The sequence below is a fragment of the Miniopterus natalensis genome, chromosome 13, assembly GCF_054644295.1.
Source record: "Miniopterus natalensis isolate mMinNat1 chromosome 13, mMinNat1.hap1, whole genome shotgun sequence".
Taxonomy (NCBI): Eukaryota; Metazoa; Chordata; class Mammalia; order Chiroptera; family Miniopteridae; genus Miniopterus; species Miniopterus natalensis.
Window position 1 is genome coordinate 24,393,145 of NC_142093.1, and position 13,938 is coordinate 24,407,082.

A 13,938-nucleotide genomic window follows, 5' to 3' on the forward strand; every position below is an offset into this window, starting at 1 on the left:
GCTCAAATCCCTTTTCCTTTCTCTTATAACTTCTCCACAATTTATTGCTCTATGGTAAGCTGGTAGATAAGCCCCTGGCCTAACTGCCTCTTTGGGTATTCTTTTCTATAAAGGCCCCATACACATACATAATAAGCCCTTTTCCCTGTTACTCTGGCTTTTGTCTGTTTAATTTGTACGACCCCAGAAACAGAACATAAGAGGGTAGAGGAAAAAAAGTTTTTCCTCTCCTACCCAAGGAAAGAGTCTGAGGAATGAGCATGGGGCCCTCCAACAATGAGGTCCTGCAGACGGGGGAATCCAGCAAAGGAAACTGAGGACAGCAGCCAGTGATGATTAAGGAGAGTATGGTGTCCCAGAAGCCAAGAGAAAAGTGGATTTCAAGAAGGAGGAATAGTCAGTTGTATCAAATGTTACTGAGATGCTGAGAAGGTAAGAACAGTGAAGTCACCACTGAATTTGCAGGATGGAGGCCATTGAGACTCAGTGGAAAGGTGGGGTGGACTCTTGATTGATGTGGATCCAGGAGAGAAGGGAGGGGAGGAAGGGAAATGTTGACTACCCTTGTGAGAAGTTTTCCTGTAAAGAAGAGCAGAGAAGTGGGGAGGTAGATGGAGGGTGATGCAGAGGTCAAGAGAGGGTTCTTTTAAGAAGAAAAGAAATATAGCATGTTTGCATACCAATGAAGGACAGATTTACAATGCATGGGGGTGGTAGTGGTGACAAGAACAGAGTACTTGAAAAAGTTAGAGGGATGGGACCCAGTGAAGTAGGCATTTGAAAGTGGACAATTCATCTGCTGTCATAAGAGAGAAACTACTCCACATGATGAGTGGGTTTGGGGGTGTGAAGATAGAAGTCCCTGTCTGATTACTTTTATTTTCTCAATAAACTGTGAGCAGAGAATGAAGGGTGTGGGAGGCTGGAGGTGGGATGAGGGGGGACACAGTAAGGAGGTAATAGGAAGGCCTGCCAGTTGGAGTATCCGGTTGGTACCCAGGGTCACTGATTTAAATTTGGACCAGTCAGCATCTTTGCATGGTTTTCTCCAGCCACATTCAGCAGTTTGAGTGCAGGTGAAGAACAGGCGGAAAGCTGGCATTTTGATGGTGGCAGAGCTGAGGAAGGAGTATGGCACAGGAGAGGGGGCAAGAAAGTTAAGGGTTCTTGCAAAGGGAACACAGTAAATCTAAGCTGGATTAGAAAAGAAGTGAGGGCCCAAAGATGATGGAAATATAAGAGTAAGAAACTACAGGTCTTAAGGTCCAAGGATTGTTACATTGGAGAGCTGGAGGGATGAGAGGTGGGCGGTCAGAAGGAGAGATGTTTGGAGTCAAAAACTTTGAAGGTGGTGCAGTTACTGGTCGGTCACAGCAAGGACATAGGGTGAATGAAGTACCTCCTGGAGTGGCACAGAGAAGAGCGTTGTCGTAGATGAGGTGGTCAAGGAATGTGAGCTCAGGGTCTTGGACGGGTCATGCATGGGCGACTGGAGAGCAGTGGAGGGGAAGGCAGGGAGCCTGATTTCTGCAGTGAACGAGCAGATGTGCCCTGGCAACCTCGCTCATCAGTGACAGAGCTGAAATTCAAACTCAGGCCCAGGGGCTCAGCATCTCTTCCTAACTGCTACATCACGGCAACTGTCTCTTGGTGATGGCGAGGTATTCATTTTTTTTAAAAAAAAATATCTTTATTGATTTCAGAGAGAGGGAGGGAGGGAGAGAGAAACATCAACGATGAGTCACCAATCAGCTGCCTCCTGCACGGCCCCGACTGGGGATCGAGCCTGCAACCCGGGCATGTGCCCTGACCGGGAATCGAACCGCGATCTCCTGGATCCTAGGTCAGTGCTCAGCCGCTGAGCCACACCAGCAGGATAAGTGTATTCCTTCTTAAAATGGAGATATGAACAGTGCCCACCTGCCTGGCTGAACAGTGCGTGTGAAAGGGCTTTGCAAGGCACTTTACACTGGGCTTACCATCCAGACTGCCGGGCTGCTCCAGCCGCCCGACCAGCTCCAGTGCAGGGCACGCCACCTGCCTGAGCTTCAGTCATACACGCCTCTAAACTGCCCACTGGGTCAGCTGTCTTACTTACTAATTTCACCACCATTCCTCGACATTAGAGATTCGGGGTTTGTGTGAAGGCGGCAATGACAGTCCAGGGGACTTTAGGCAGCTGCTGGCTTTCTGAAACTCTGGTTGCATGCTGCATCTCACTTTAAATTCCTCGGGCACCTGGCTACTTACAGGAGCCCTGGAGTGAATTCTTTAGGAAACTGAAGCTTTTTTACAAAGTGAATCATCATCTGATTTGTAAATGGGGATTTTCATATTTTACTTTTTCTTCAGCTGGTGCCTAGGGAGAGTTGAGAATCTGGGAAACAGACATTCACTCCACAAAAATTCCTGGAGCCCCCTGGATGTGCCAAGCCCTGTGCCAGGAACTGGGAGACACAGCAGAAAAGAGCAGAGGCAGGCTCCCGGAGGCTAGGAGGTTCAGGCTCTGCAGTTCCACTTCAGGGCTCACAAAAGCAGGACCTTCTTTCCCGCCTGTTGCCCGGGGCTTCGACCTCCCTCAGAGCGGGGTCATGCGCCATCTCAGCTTTCCTTCCTGGACCTCCATTTAAAAATGGATCCCAATAATCAAAAACTGCCTGGTCTCCAAAACGCACCCTGCCTCCATAGGAAATGCCAACCAACTCAGCATGGGCAACGTTTTGTGTTTTCCGTTCCCTCTCGGCCTGGGCTGTCCCTGCAGCATTTCTGGCAGGTCCTGGTGTTAGCAGCTCAGAATTCAGAACACTTGGCAGCTAAGAATGAGATCGTGGCCATTTGGAAAGGATTAGGGAGAAGTCACGCAGAGTGAGATTTGGGGTTGTGTTTTTCTCAACTGTAACTTTCCAGAAAGCTGGGACACCCAATTCCAATAAAAGCCTCCCCAAGTATTTTTGGAGGCATTGTGGTGGTGCTGGGTTGTGTGGGAGGAGGTGGTTTTTCCTGGTTTGTAGAACTGTGTGGTTACTGATAAAACTTCCATCCAATTTGTGAACCAACATCTGGTTTTTAAGGGGTGGTCCATGGGCAGGTGAGGGACAAGGTGGAACTACTGGGCTAAGTGGTAGAACTCAGGAAGCTCCTTAGGGCTGGGGGCTGCGGCCAAGGCTAGGGCCAGATGGGAAATCTCAGTTGGTGGGAGAGCTGGGACCAGAAGACTGGCTTCTTTTTTCAGAACTTTTCCCACCACTCCTGGGGCGATAGGGGCTGAGGCTCAGATCCGTTGGCTTGGTTTCACTCCAGGGATTCTGCAGGGCCCCAGGCAGGGTGGGACAAGGACCCAGCTGACTCAGAGAGCCACGGAGACAGCACTGTCAGCCAGGGGAGTCCCAGCCAGAATGAGCTGGCGGTCCGCTGCGCACCTGCCAGCCGCCGAGAGATTATTAAACCACCGATCCAGCAGAGGGGCCGGTGCACAGCCAGCCCCTGTGGCTCCAGGGGCCGGCAGGGAGAGCAAGGTGCTGGGAGGTTCTTGGGGCCTGGCCTGGGCTCAACCTTTTCCACCTCCCCCCCCTTTTTTTTATTTCCAGCAGTCACACTCATTTGTTTATTCCATCCATTCAACACACGTTGATTAATCACCACTTTGTGCCAAGCACTATGCTCCATGATTTACAGAAACTACCTCTTTGCTTTCATTATCTCCACCTCCAGACACAGGGCCCACTCCATAGTAGTCATTCGGTGCGTGGCTGCTGCCATTAAGGCTATTACTGTTATTAATTGTGGCAGTGACAAACACTACTGAGACACGGCTCCTGACCTGGAAGGGGAAGAAAGGAAAGGCATTTCTGACATTTACTATGCGCAGGGTCCTGTGCCAGCTTTTGACATACTTCACCCCACTGAACAGAGGCTTGTGTGATGCCAGGGAAACTGGCATAGAAACAAATAATTACCATAAATCTGGGGACAGTAAGAGGGACTTCATAGAAGGTCTCACTCTAGTGGCCCCATTTGAGCTGGGCCGTGAAGATCAAGTTCACTCAGTAGAAGATGGAGAGAAAGGGAAGGACATTACATGTGGAGAGAACAGCATGAGCAGTAGCCTAGAGGCTTAAAATGCCTGGAGTTTAGGGGTGGGGGCTGTGAGGAGACTGGGGGGGGGTGAAAGGGGATGGCCAGCAGTTAAAACTAACTAGAGAGGGTGGTGCATTGGCAGATGCTTGGTGTCATGCATTCCCCTAATATCTGGGCAGGTATGCCTCCAGGACATGACCTTGGGCAGAGCTTCTTACAAACTGGCGGGCCGTGGGAGGCCCAGGCCTGAGCTGGCTGCGTCCCCAGACTTTCCTGGCTGGTGTGCTCAGTACAGACCTTCTGGCTATTTGGTTTTCTGTTCCTATCTCTCCGTGTCCACTGCTGCTATCCCAAATGCAAGGCTAAGAGCCCTCCAGTCACGGGGTCCCTTCCCTGGGCACAAGCTTGGTGCAATGGGCCTCCCCAGCTCCCTTCAACATAGGCTCCAGAGCTCCAGTGGCCTGCACAGAGCACTATGCTCTCCCACCCTCTGGTCTGCCCCACAGCCTTCCTCATGGAGAGGTGCAGGGTTGTGAAGGATGGAAAGAAGGCAGCCTCGGGTTCAGTCCAGCCACCGGGGCTGCAAGGGGCACAGCATAGACAAGTCCAAGTCCCTAAACTGTGCTTGAGCCTTGTTTCACACCCTCATACTTGCCATGCCTCCCACCCAGCAGACCTGACTGGGCTGTGATTCCGCCCCCTCTGCGCTAATGCTGGGCATCCTGAATCCTCTATCCTGGCCTTGGCTCACTTGCTGTGTGAACTCAGGCAAGTCGCTTAACCTCTCTGAGTCTATCTCTTCATGAAATGGGATAATAACATCCTTACTGGTTTGGGGCAGGTTCCTGAGTATACATACAGTAAACTGGCAAGCAGGACACACACATGTTGGGGGGAGACAATCAACAAGACCACTGATACTTCAGTCACCCTCCTGCACCTTAAAACAAAGGCCCTGCCACTGGCATGGTAGAGTCTGGAAAGGGGAAATGCTGGCAGGCCCTGCGGCTGCCCCTGTCCTGCCTCCGGGGGCCTGTGACTGGGGATGCTTTCTCCACCAGTCAGGGGAGCTGGGTGAGCCAGGATGAAGGGTGCAGGGTGAAGCCTGGGTCTGGAAGCCCGGAGCAGCGCCTTGACTCCTACCACAGTGGGGCTGTTTGCCACAGTGCCACCCTCCAGTGACATCCATTGCAGTCCCTACACAAGATCCGCCTCAGCTGCCCCTGGCTTCTCTGCTGGTCTCAGCTCCACAACCTCCCCCTAAGTCCAAGCACCGCCAAGAGGCCCCAGCCCACCGGGAAAGCGGGGTGGCAGGCAGCGTGTGGCTTCCCGGGGCTCTGTTCTGGGGGTGGGGAACAGAGAAGCCCCAGGGGACACTGTTTAACCCACCACTCAACACTCGTTCAATTATTTGCCAAATATGTTCTTTAAAAAGATTAAAGAGCACACACCTGTGAGGAATTATTAAGACATTCTAGTTGAGGAACCAAAGAAAATGCATTTTCACAAGCACCCTCTGAGGCCAGTTACGTAACAGCATATGCCCTAGAGACTGGCCAATGAGCGCGGCAGATGCCACGCTGCAGGGGTGGCTGAGCCCCGCAGGCCTGTGCAGGGCGCGCTGTGGCCAGGGAGCTGCAGGGGATGAGCAGTGCCTTGGTTTCCCTCCCGTGCACAAGGCAGCACAGGGTTTACCAGTGGGGCTAGGCCAGCTCTGAGCAGCTAGCGCTTACCGAGGGCTTGCCAGGCACTGTACACAGATTAGCCCATTCAGTCCTTAAAGTTGCCTCATGGGGCAGGATCCACTGTTATCCTCACTTCACAGAGTAAACGCAGGCGAGAAGAGGCGCCTCCCCTCACCAAGAGCACGTGGCTTGTGAGGGGCAGAGCTGGGACTAAAACCCAAGCCCAGGGAGGAGGCGACGCTCACAGACAGGGTCCAGAGCATCCTCCGCTGAAGCCACAGGCGGCCTGCAGAGGAGGCCTCGATTCCCCTGAGGAAGAGCCAGGCCTGGTGGCAGGGTTTAGGACAGAACTTCTAGGGTCAGGGCCTGACAGCAGCGCCGGCAGCCGAGAGCTGGCTTGGGGTGTGGGCCCGCAGACTTTGGTTCTCTCTCCACTCTCTTCCAGCACCTTCCCTGCACTGTGCAAAGGCTTTTCTCCATTCCATGGGAAGCCGTATGACCTCATAGCCTTAAGACCACCTACTTCCCAACCTTCCTTGCATAAAAATCCTGCCACTGCCCTGGGTGAGGTCAGAGGCCAAGACTGCCCAGAGTGCTCATCTGCCCAGAGCACCACCCCTTCTCCCACAACCTGGTTTGCTGGCTGGATGCCTCTGTCCCAGCCCTGGATCCTGAGAAAGTCAGTGGAGCTGGGCAGAAGCAAAAGGAAGGCCAGAAGACTGAGGGAGACCTGGGGCAGAAGGTAACGCAGGGACCCACAGTGGCCTTTTGCTCCGTCTCCCAGTTCCTCTAAACCTGACGCAGCCACACAATGGCAAGGAGAGTCCCACTGCAGTTGACTGGGTGGTGGGGGCACTGAACTCCATCTTCAAACAGACCTAAGGCTCTGCCACCATTTTCAGATGGAGCAGGAGCTTTTTCCTGGAGGACACCTCTAAACCACAGGACTTGCTGCTCCTTAGATGCCCTATCTCCTCTCTACAACCTCCCCTTTCTCCTGGATGTACAGCTTAATGCGCACCTCTGCTGGGATGCCAAGACCTGCTCAGAAGGGAGAGAGATTGATATATTTTGAGACTCAGTAGTATTCAGGAAACTCTTCCCAGGGCAGGGTGAGAGCTCAAGCCTTGAGGTCAAGGATCTCAGAATCCACACAGGGAGGTTCCGGGTGAGCTCCTTTGATTTGCTGTGTAACGTTGGGCAACCTCTCCCCCTCTCTGAACCTTGTGTAAAATGAGAAACAAAGCTAAGATAGCCTCTTCAGGTTGGCCTTGAAGGATCTGTAGGGCTTCTTAGAGAAGCCTTTGGGGAGTATGTGACATCCCAGGGAAAGCTCGGTGAGCAGGGCTCTGGCCCCACTCCCATTTAGAGCAGCTCTGGGCAACGTGTTGGCTTTTGTTGGCAAAATGCTCAAAATGTTTGGGGACAGTTCTGGAGGGTTTCTATGATGCTGTCCAGCTGGAACACTCTGGGGGTAGATCTTTGCTCCATGTGGCACAATTCTCGGCTGTTCCAGGCTGGGGCCCCTGGGCACTGTCAGGACAGAGGAGGAAATGCTCTTCCTCAGCTGGCTTGGCCCAGGAGTGGGGCAGACTATTCAGCAAGCATAGGGGCAGGAGAAAAGTGGATCCTGGTACCCTTCTCTCTCGGTCTCTGAGGGCCTGGAAGCTGCTCCAGTCTGCCGTTCCTTCCTGCCCTTCTCCACTCACCCAAAGCTTCGTAATGAAACAGCTCTCCTTAAAGCAAAAGAGGCCATGGCGTTGTTGGGGATGGGCAGAGAGAGGGGCGCTGAGCCCCTGGGACTGAGTGCAACCCTGGGGAGAAGCATGTGGATCTGTGGCTTGTTTCCATGAAACATTTAGCTGGATAACTGTCCAGTCCCTGCTAGGCTTTGTAGAGGTGCAGGCTCAGCTTGGGAGAGACCAGGCAGTTCCTCACTCCACAGGGGCGGCCACAAGAATTATGAAAACAGCAGTATCCATTGACTCAGCAATTTCACTGCTTGGAATTCAACCCAAGGAGATATTGCAGAAAGAAAAGGCTATCTGCATAAAGATGATCACTGTGGCACTACTAAAAATAGCTTCAAACAGGGAACCACCCAGCTCCTCTGCAATATGGGTAGTAAATTATAGAACATCAACCAATACATATTATGCACACACTAAAATCAGTATATGAAGGCTATGTGGAAACGTGGCAACACTGATGATAAAATTTTAACAGCTTGGCACAGATCAGTTAGCCCCCTTCTTTTTCCCTACAAAAGGTGTGACAAAGAACTGTAAAGGAACCTGCAAAAATGAAGAGTTGGGTTAGGGCGTTGGATTACAAGAGACTTGTTGTCTTACTCACTGAATAAATAATTACTGAGTGTTTACTATATGCTGGGTCCAGGGCTGGGGGCTGAGTATGGAGCAGTGAATGAGAATGTATTTCCTGCTCTCCGCTTAGAGCCTCAAACCTAACGCTACAGCCTGGCCGGGGTGGCCCAGCGGCTGAGCATGGACCTGGGATCCGGGAGATCGCCGTCTGATTCCCGGTCAGGGCACATGCCTGGTTGCAGGCTCGCGGGCTTGAACCCCAGACAGGGGCTTGCATGAGGCAGCCGATAAAGATTGATGACGACTCTCTCATCATTGTTTTTATCTCTCTCTCTCCCGTTCTCTGAAATCAATATATATTTTTTAAAAACCTAACACTACAATTTTTTCCCTAAACGTCCTTCAAAGTTGTCATAGTGCCTGGCCGGGCGTGGCTCAACAGTTGAGCACCGACCTAGGATCCAGGAGATGGGGTTTGATTCCCCGTCAGGGCACAGGCCCGGGTTGCGGGCTGCAGCCGATCAATGACTCTCTCATTAATGTTTCTATCTCTCTCTCTTTCCCTCCTTTCCTCTCTCTGAAATCAATAAAGATATGTTAAAAAAAAAAAAAAAAGTTGTCATAGCATCATTTTCAATTAAAAAATAGTTGGTGAAGGAAATAAGTGAGGAAAGATGCTGCTCTTCTTCTGGGTAATGTATTTCACTCCTGGCATCAGAGCCACTTCTGGCTGGATTACACACACGTTAGAAGAAAGTCCAATGTAATTGTGGTAGTGACATTCTGGTCTTATAATCTTTCTTTTGAAGAAAAAAAAAATTAATACATGTTAAAAAAAAAAAAAAAGAGGAAAAAGTTAGGACTTGTTACTAATCTCACAGTTGAATAATTAAGTGTGCCTAATTCTGAAAGTCGCAAGCTAAATTATGCAGTGCTGGAAGTGACAAGTCTCATACCTACACCATCCCCTCTACGGAGCCATGGTTTTAGCTTTATAGCTGAAATATGCTGCCAGAAAACCTAATAAAAGGAAGCAAAAAGATTTCTGTTTATATCAAGCTGCCATTTGAGAAAGACTCTTAAATATGTTCTTCCCTATGTGTAAATCTGACAGCAGTTGCATAATTAAAACCCCAGTGGAGACTCTCCTTTTAATCTTTTCAAAGTAAACCAATAAAACATCCTTTAGGATGTCAAATGATGGATTAATACTCTTTGGATTGTTTAAATATCTTTGAGCTAGAGCACTGCCTCCAAGAATATTGCTTAGTCCTAAAAAGACACAAGCCACCATCTTTATCTTCAGGAGTTCACCTAGTCACAGGGCATGCAGGTAATGACATGCCAAAGGCCACACATGCATCTATGATACGTTACTTTGTTAAATGGAGGAATGAATAAATGGAGACATTCACATTAAAACAAACTTGATTTCAACCCCTTGGGAATATGTGACATAGCATAAGTGGGAAAAATAATAATTGCCCCGGATTTCAGTTTGGTGTAAGTAATCAACATGAGTATTTCAGACCACAAATTGGATTTTTATTTTGCTTGAGCTGTTGAGATTGACTTTCTATACAGCCTCAGCCACTGCTGAACAACCACTGGCAAATTTTCTCACAGGGCCTATGCTGTGTGGACACATATATGTGTCTACACAGTTGCAAGCTGCCTACTTCTGGACATGGGACCCTGTTCAAGCCAAACGTCAGGACAAACATTCCATCTCATCACGATGTTCCATCTAAGCCTAGGTACACACAGCCACACCTGAACTTTTCTTCTATGTCTCCCTCTAGCCGAAGGCCCATTCCTGTCCCTTCTTTCCCTCCCTTAAATACACATACACAGACACACACACACACACACACACACACACACACACACTCACAGACAAAGGTTGACAGCAAGTAGCTTCTGTCTTTGGACCAGAGTTTACTAGAATGTTTCCGACCAAGCATTCCAGTCTCTGACCTTCTTGGTTGTATCTTGCCTTCCCAGATGTCTAAGACCTTCCGGATGCTTCTAGTCAGTCTGACTTTTAAGATAAGTCTGTTCTTTCAAGTTTTCTCTGGACTTAATCAGTTGGTAGCCTGATCAACCGAACATCCTCCTGCCCAGCCCTGCCCTGATGTCACACACACACACACCCATTATTAAATACTTCAGTCTCAAACAAGAATGTGCCCACCAATGATATGCACGAAACTGGTAGAACTAACACTGATTCTGGGCCCAGCCGGACGCTTAATTAACTGTGATCTGAGACAAGTCCCTTAACATTCTGCATCCCATGGGATTGGACCCAAGGTCCCCTCCTGTTCTAATCATCTTTAGTACGGATAGCCAAGATATGCCACCCAGAAATGCTGCGTTCCAAAGGCTCACTTGGAATACGCTTTAACCTCTGTCTTACAGAATAAGCTATAACTATTCAAAACATAGCACTGGGCATGAGATGCACAAACATCATCATATTTATGGACTGAAGGAAGGAAGGGTTTTCTATACTGAAGTCTAGGTGAATCATTTAGCTGGGTCTACACAACACACACACACACAATGTTCACACTGCTGCCAGGGCCATCCTGCTGTGATATTCACCAATCAAATAAAACTGAGTGCATGATCATTTCTCTCTTCACTGGATGAGGTGGCAGAGACAGAATCCTGATGCCCATTTTGGACTGAGCTTTGGCTCCCCAAGCTGCTGAATCCATAAAAGCACCAGTAACAGTAATAACTGTCTCTGAAGACTCAGGGCATTTAAGGGGAAGGAACTATGCAAGCAGAAGAGAAACTGACATAAGTAGGTCTTTACTTCAATTGCATCCAAGTACATTTTGCAAGAAAAGGCTGAAATGACAATCATGCTCCTCCGAGATTCAGCAGAACTTATCTGACCAATTTGAACCACTGCCCCAGATCACGACAGTAGGTGGATATGTGACAGAGACCCTGCTACTTGAGCTGCTATCTCGGCACCCATGCAAAGGGCTTGTTTAATGCTGGATTGTCCACAGGCTAGTTCTGGTCCCTGAGTGCAGCTCCTCTCAGAGATGAATGTTTTCCTGTAGCAGATTTTGGAAAACAATGTGTTGGGTCATTTGTAACAGCCACATGCTTCAGCGTAGCCCTCCTACGCTGCTTGCCTACATCTAAAAAACACAAGTCAAGAAGGAGAACATAGTTCTTTTCTGCTTTACTAAAAAACAGCCATTCCTGCCAGTAGATTAAAGGCTGGGGCTTGGAACAATTTGCCAACACACTGACTTGATTTTTGTGCAAAGAGCTGAGAGGAGCTTTAGAAGCTGTGGCTGGGCAAGGAATGAAGAAATGGGTGGGAGCTCACCAAAGAGGCACAGAAACACCAGGTCACTGGAATGGGGCTCGGTCTGTATGAACTCACAGCCCGGAGGGGAAGAGGGCACTGTGAACACCTTTCCCTTTGCTACCTGGAAAGAATTGCTGCGCCTCCCAATATGCGCACAGGTGTGCGTCTAGGTGGGAGAGAGCGAAAGGGTGTATTTACAAAAGGAAGAGCAAATCAATAATGAGCTATGAACACATGATGTCATCCATCGGCACTTAGCATCTTTAGTACTTTTAAAGCACTTAAAAAAACTCTAGTTGCTATAGCAACTTGATGCAGCTCTTCAAAGGGGATTTTTTTGAGGGGGTCATTTTATATCTTCAAGCACCGTATAACAACATGATATAGCTTTTAAGGGGTATTTTTATCCAATTTGTGCTTTGGAATTGGGCCATCTTTGCCCTTTTTAGTTTAAAATAATCAGATTGAGCATGACACATGAAAAATCATTGAAGGAAAGGAAGCCCTTTAGTAAACTACACATACACGCAGGGAGACAGCTCTAGCTGCTCATATCCTGCGCATGGATGCAGTCTTTCTCTCTGCCTCCCAGCAACCATCTGGGACGCTTCCCTGGCCAGTTAGTCCATGCCCGTCTCCAGCCGGCATACCAAGCCAGACCAGAATCCACCCATGGAAGGCATGCCTGTGAAATCCTCACTTCTCAGCCCAGCGAATCCAGCCCCCTCCTCCAAAACTGCCACCGGCTTTGGGGTGACCAGAGGTCCACCAGCCAGATGCCTTCTCCCACCCTGGGACTCCAAGTGGGAGTGGATGGGACACACACAAAATTTTGCCAAAGTGGAAATCCTGTATTTATTCTGCACTCGTACCCTAACTGGGAAGGTCTGTTTCAGGTGACACCCGGGGGCCAGGGAGAGGGGGTGGGGAGAGTGGATGAGAGGAGGGGGCAGGGGTGGAGTGGGGAGCAGTGGCGGCTCTGGGGTCAATACAGAAGGTCAGAGGAGGGGCTGCTGGAAAAGTGGGGAGGGGCTTCAAGGAGTATTCACAAAGCATTTTTTGTGAGGTTGTGAAGCCAGAACTGTTTATGCCAAAAAGAGAGGAGGGCTGATGGGAAGTATCGAGACGCCACCCCCACCCCGCCCGTTACCCCCCGGTGCCGGAAAGATGACAAGGTAACAAAGAAGAGAGGTCAAGAAACTGGAGAAGTTGGGGGGAGGGGGCGTGGAGGAGGGAAAGTCGAGGGTGGCCCAGAACCAGAGCAGCTGAAGTCTAGGCCTCCAAGCCCGGGGCTTTTCTTTGGGGAGGGGGCGGTCAGACGCCAGAAGCAGGTGGGAAGGGGCCCCGAGAAAGAGATTCTGGGGCAAGTGGTCGCGCTCCCCCGGGGAGAGGGCCAGAGGGTGCGGAGGGGGGAACGCGGGGGGGGGGGGGAAGCGGGGGAAAAAGAAATTAAGAGGAGCTAAAAACGCTGAGCGGAGAGAGAAGGGGCTTTCCAATGATTTGTACGAGGAAACTGAGGCGGGGGGGGGGGGGAGGGAGCAGCGGGCCCGACACCTGCGCGCTCGGTCCTTTTACGGAGGAAGAAACTGAGTCGCACGGAGGCTCAGCCGCGGAGCCGGGGTGCGGGCGCGCGGACGGCCCGGCCCGCCCTGCGCCTGGCGGGGGCTCTCCGCGCTCCGGCCACCAGCCCCGCACCTAAAGCCAGAGAGGAGCGCGGCGGCCGGGGGAGCGCGCGCGGGAAGGAAGTGGGCGAGGGGCGCTGGAAGGGAAGGGGCCCCGGGCCGCGGACAGGGCGCGGGCGAGGGGCGCGGCGCTGCTCACCTATGGTGGAGACCACGGTGCCCACGAAGTAGAAGGCGCCGGGGAAGTCCCAGCGCGGGCGCAGCGCGTCGGCTCGGACGCCGGCGGCCAGCGCGGCCTCGTAGTGCCGGAGGAAGGCGCGCAGCTCGGGCTCGGCCACTCCGTGCGCCGCGCTGAAGTTGCGCAGGGTGGCGCCCCAGCGCGCCCGCGCCGCCGCCTCGCCCGGGCTCTCCAGCGCCGAGAAGACCGTGGCTCCCGCCACCAGGTAGAGGCCGATGAGCGCCGCCAGCAGCACGAAGCGCCCCGTGTCCTCGTCGAGGTGCGAGCGGCGGCAGCAGCAGCAGCAGCAGGAGGGGCGCGGCGGGCGGCGGCGGCAGCGGCGGGGCGGGGGCCGGGCGCTGCGCGGGGACATGGTCCGGAGCTCAGCCCCGGGGCCGGGGCGGCGCGCTCCACCCGGGCCGCGACATCCCCCCCGCGGGAGCAAGCGTGATGACGGCGGCCAGCGGTCCGGGCTGCCGCGGAGCCCTCGCCTCCACCCGAAGCCTGGACGGCGGGCACCTCCGCCCTCGGGCGCTCAGGCTGCACGCGGGTCCCGCGCCCCGGCCGGCGCCCGGGCTGGGGCGCTCCTCTCGCAGCCCCGACGCCTCGCGGGCTCCCGCGGCTCCGCGCCCGCCGCCCTCGGGCGCGGGGGTCCGCAGCTAGGCCCCTGCCGCCC

General features: G+C 52.1%; 1 protein-coding gene across 1 annotated transcript in view; it reads right to left on the reverse strand.

Moving 5' to 3' along the window:
- Positions 1-13,635, reverse strand: part of KCNK12 (potassium two pore domain channel subfamily K member 12) — a 38,346-nt gene extending 24,711 nt beyond the window's left edge. Inside the window, exon 1 of the mRNA XM_087823535.1 lies at positions 13,245-13,635. Within this exon, the coding sequence (XP_087679661.1) occupies positions 13,245-13,635 (391 nt within the window). The remainder of the gene's footprint in view (positions 1-13,244) is intronic.
- Positions 13,636-13,938: the final 303 nt, after the last annotated feature.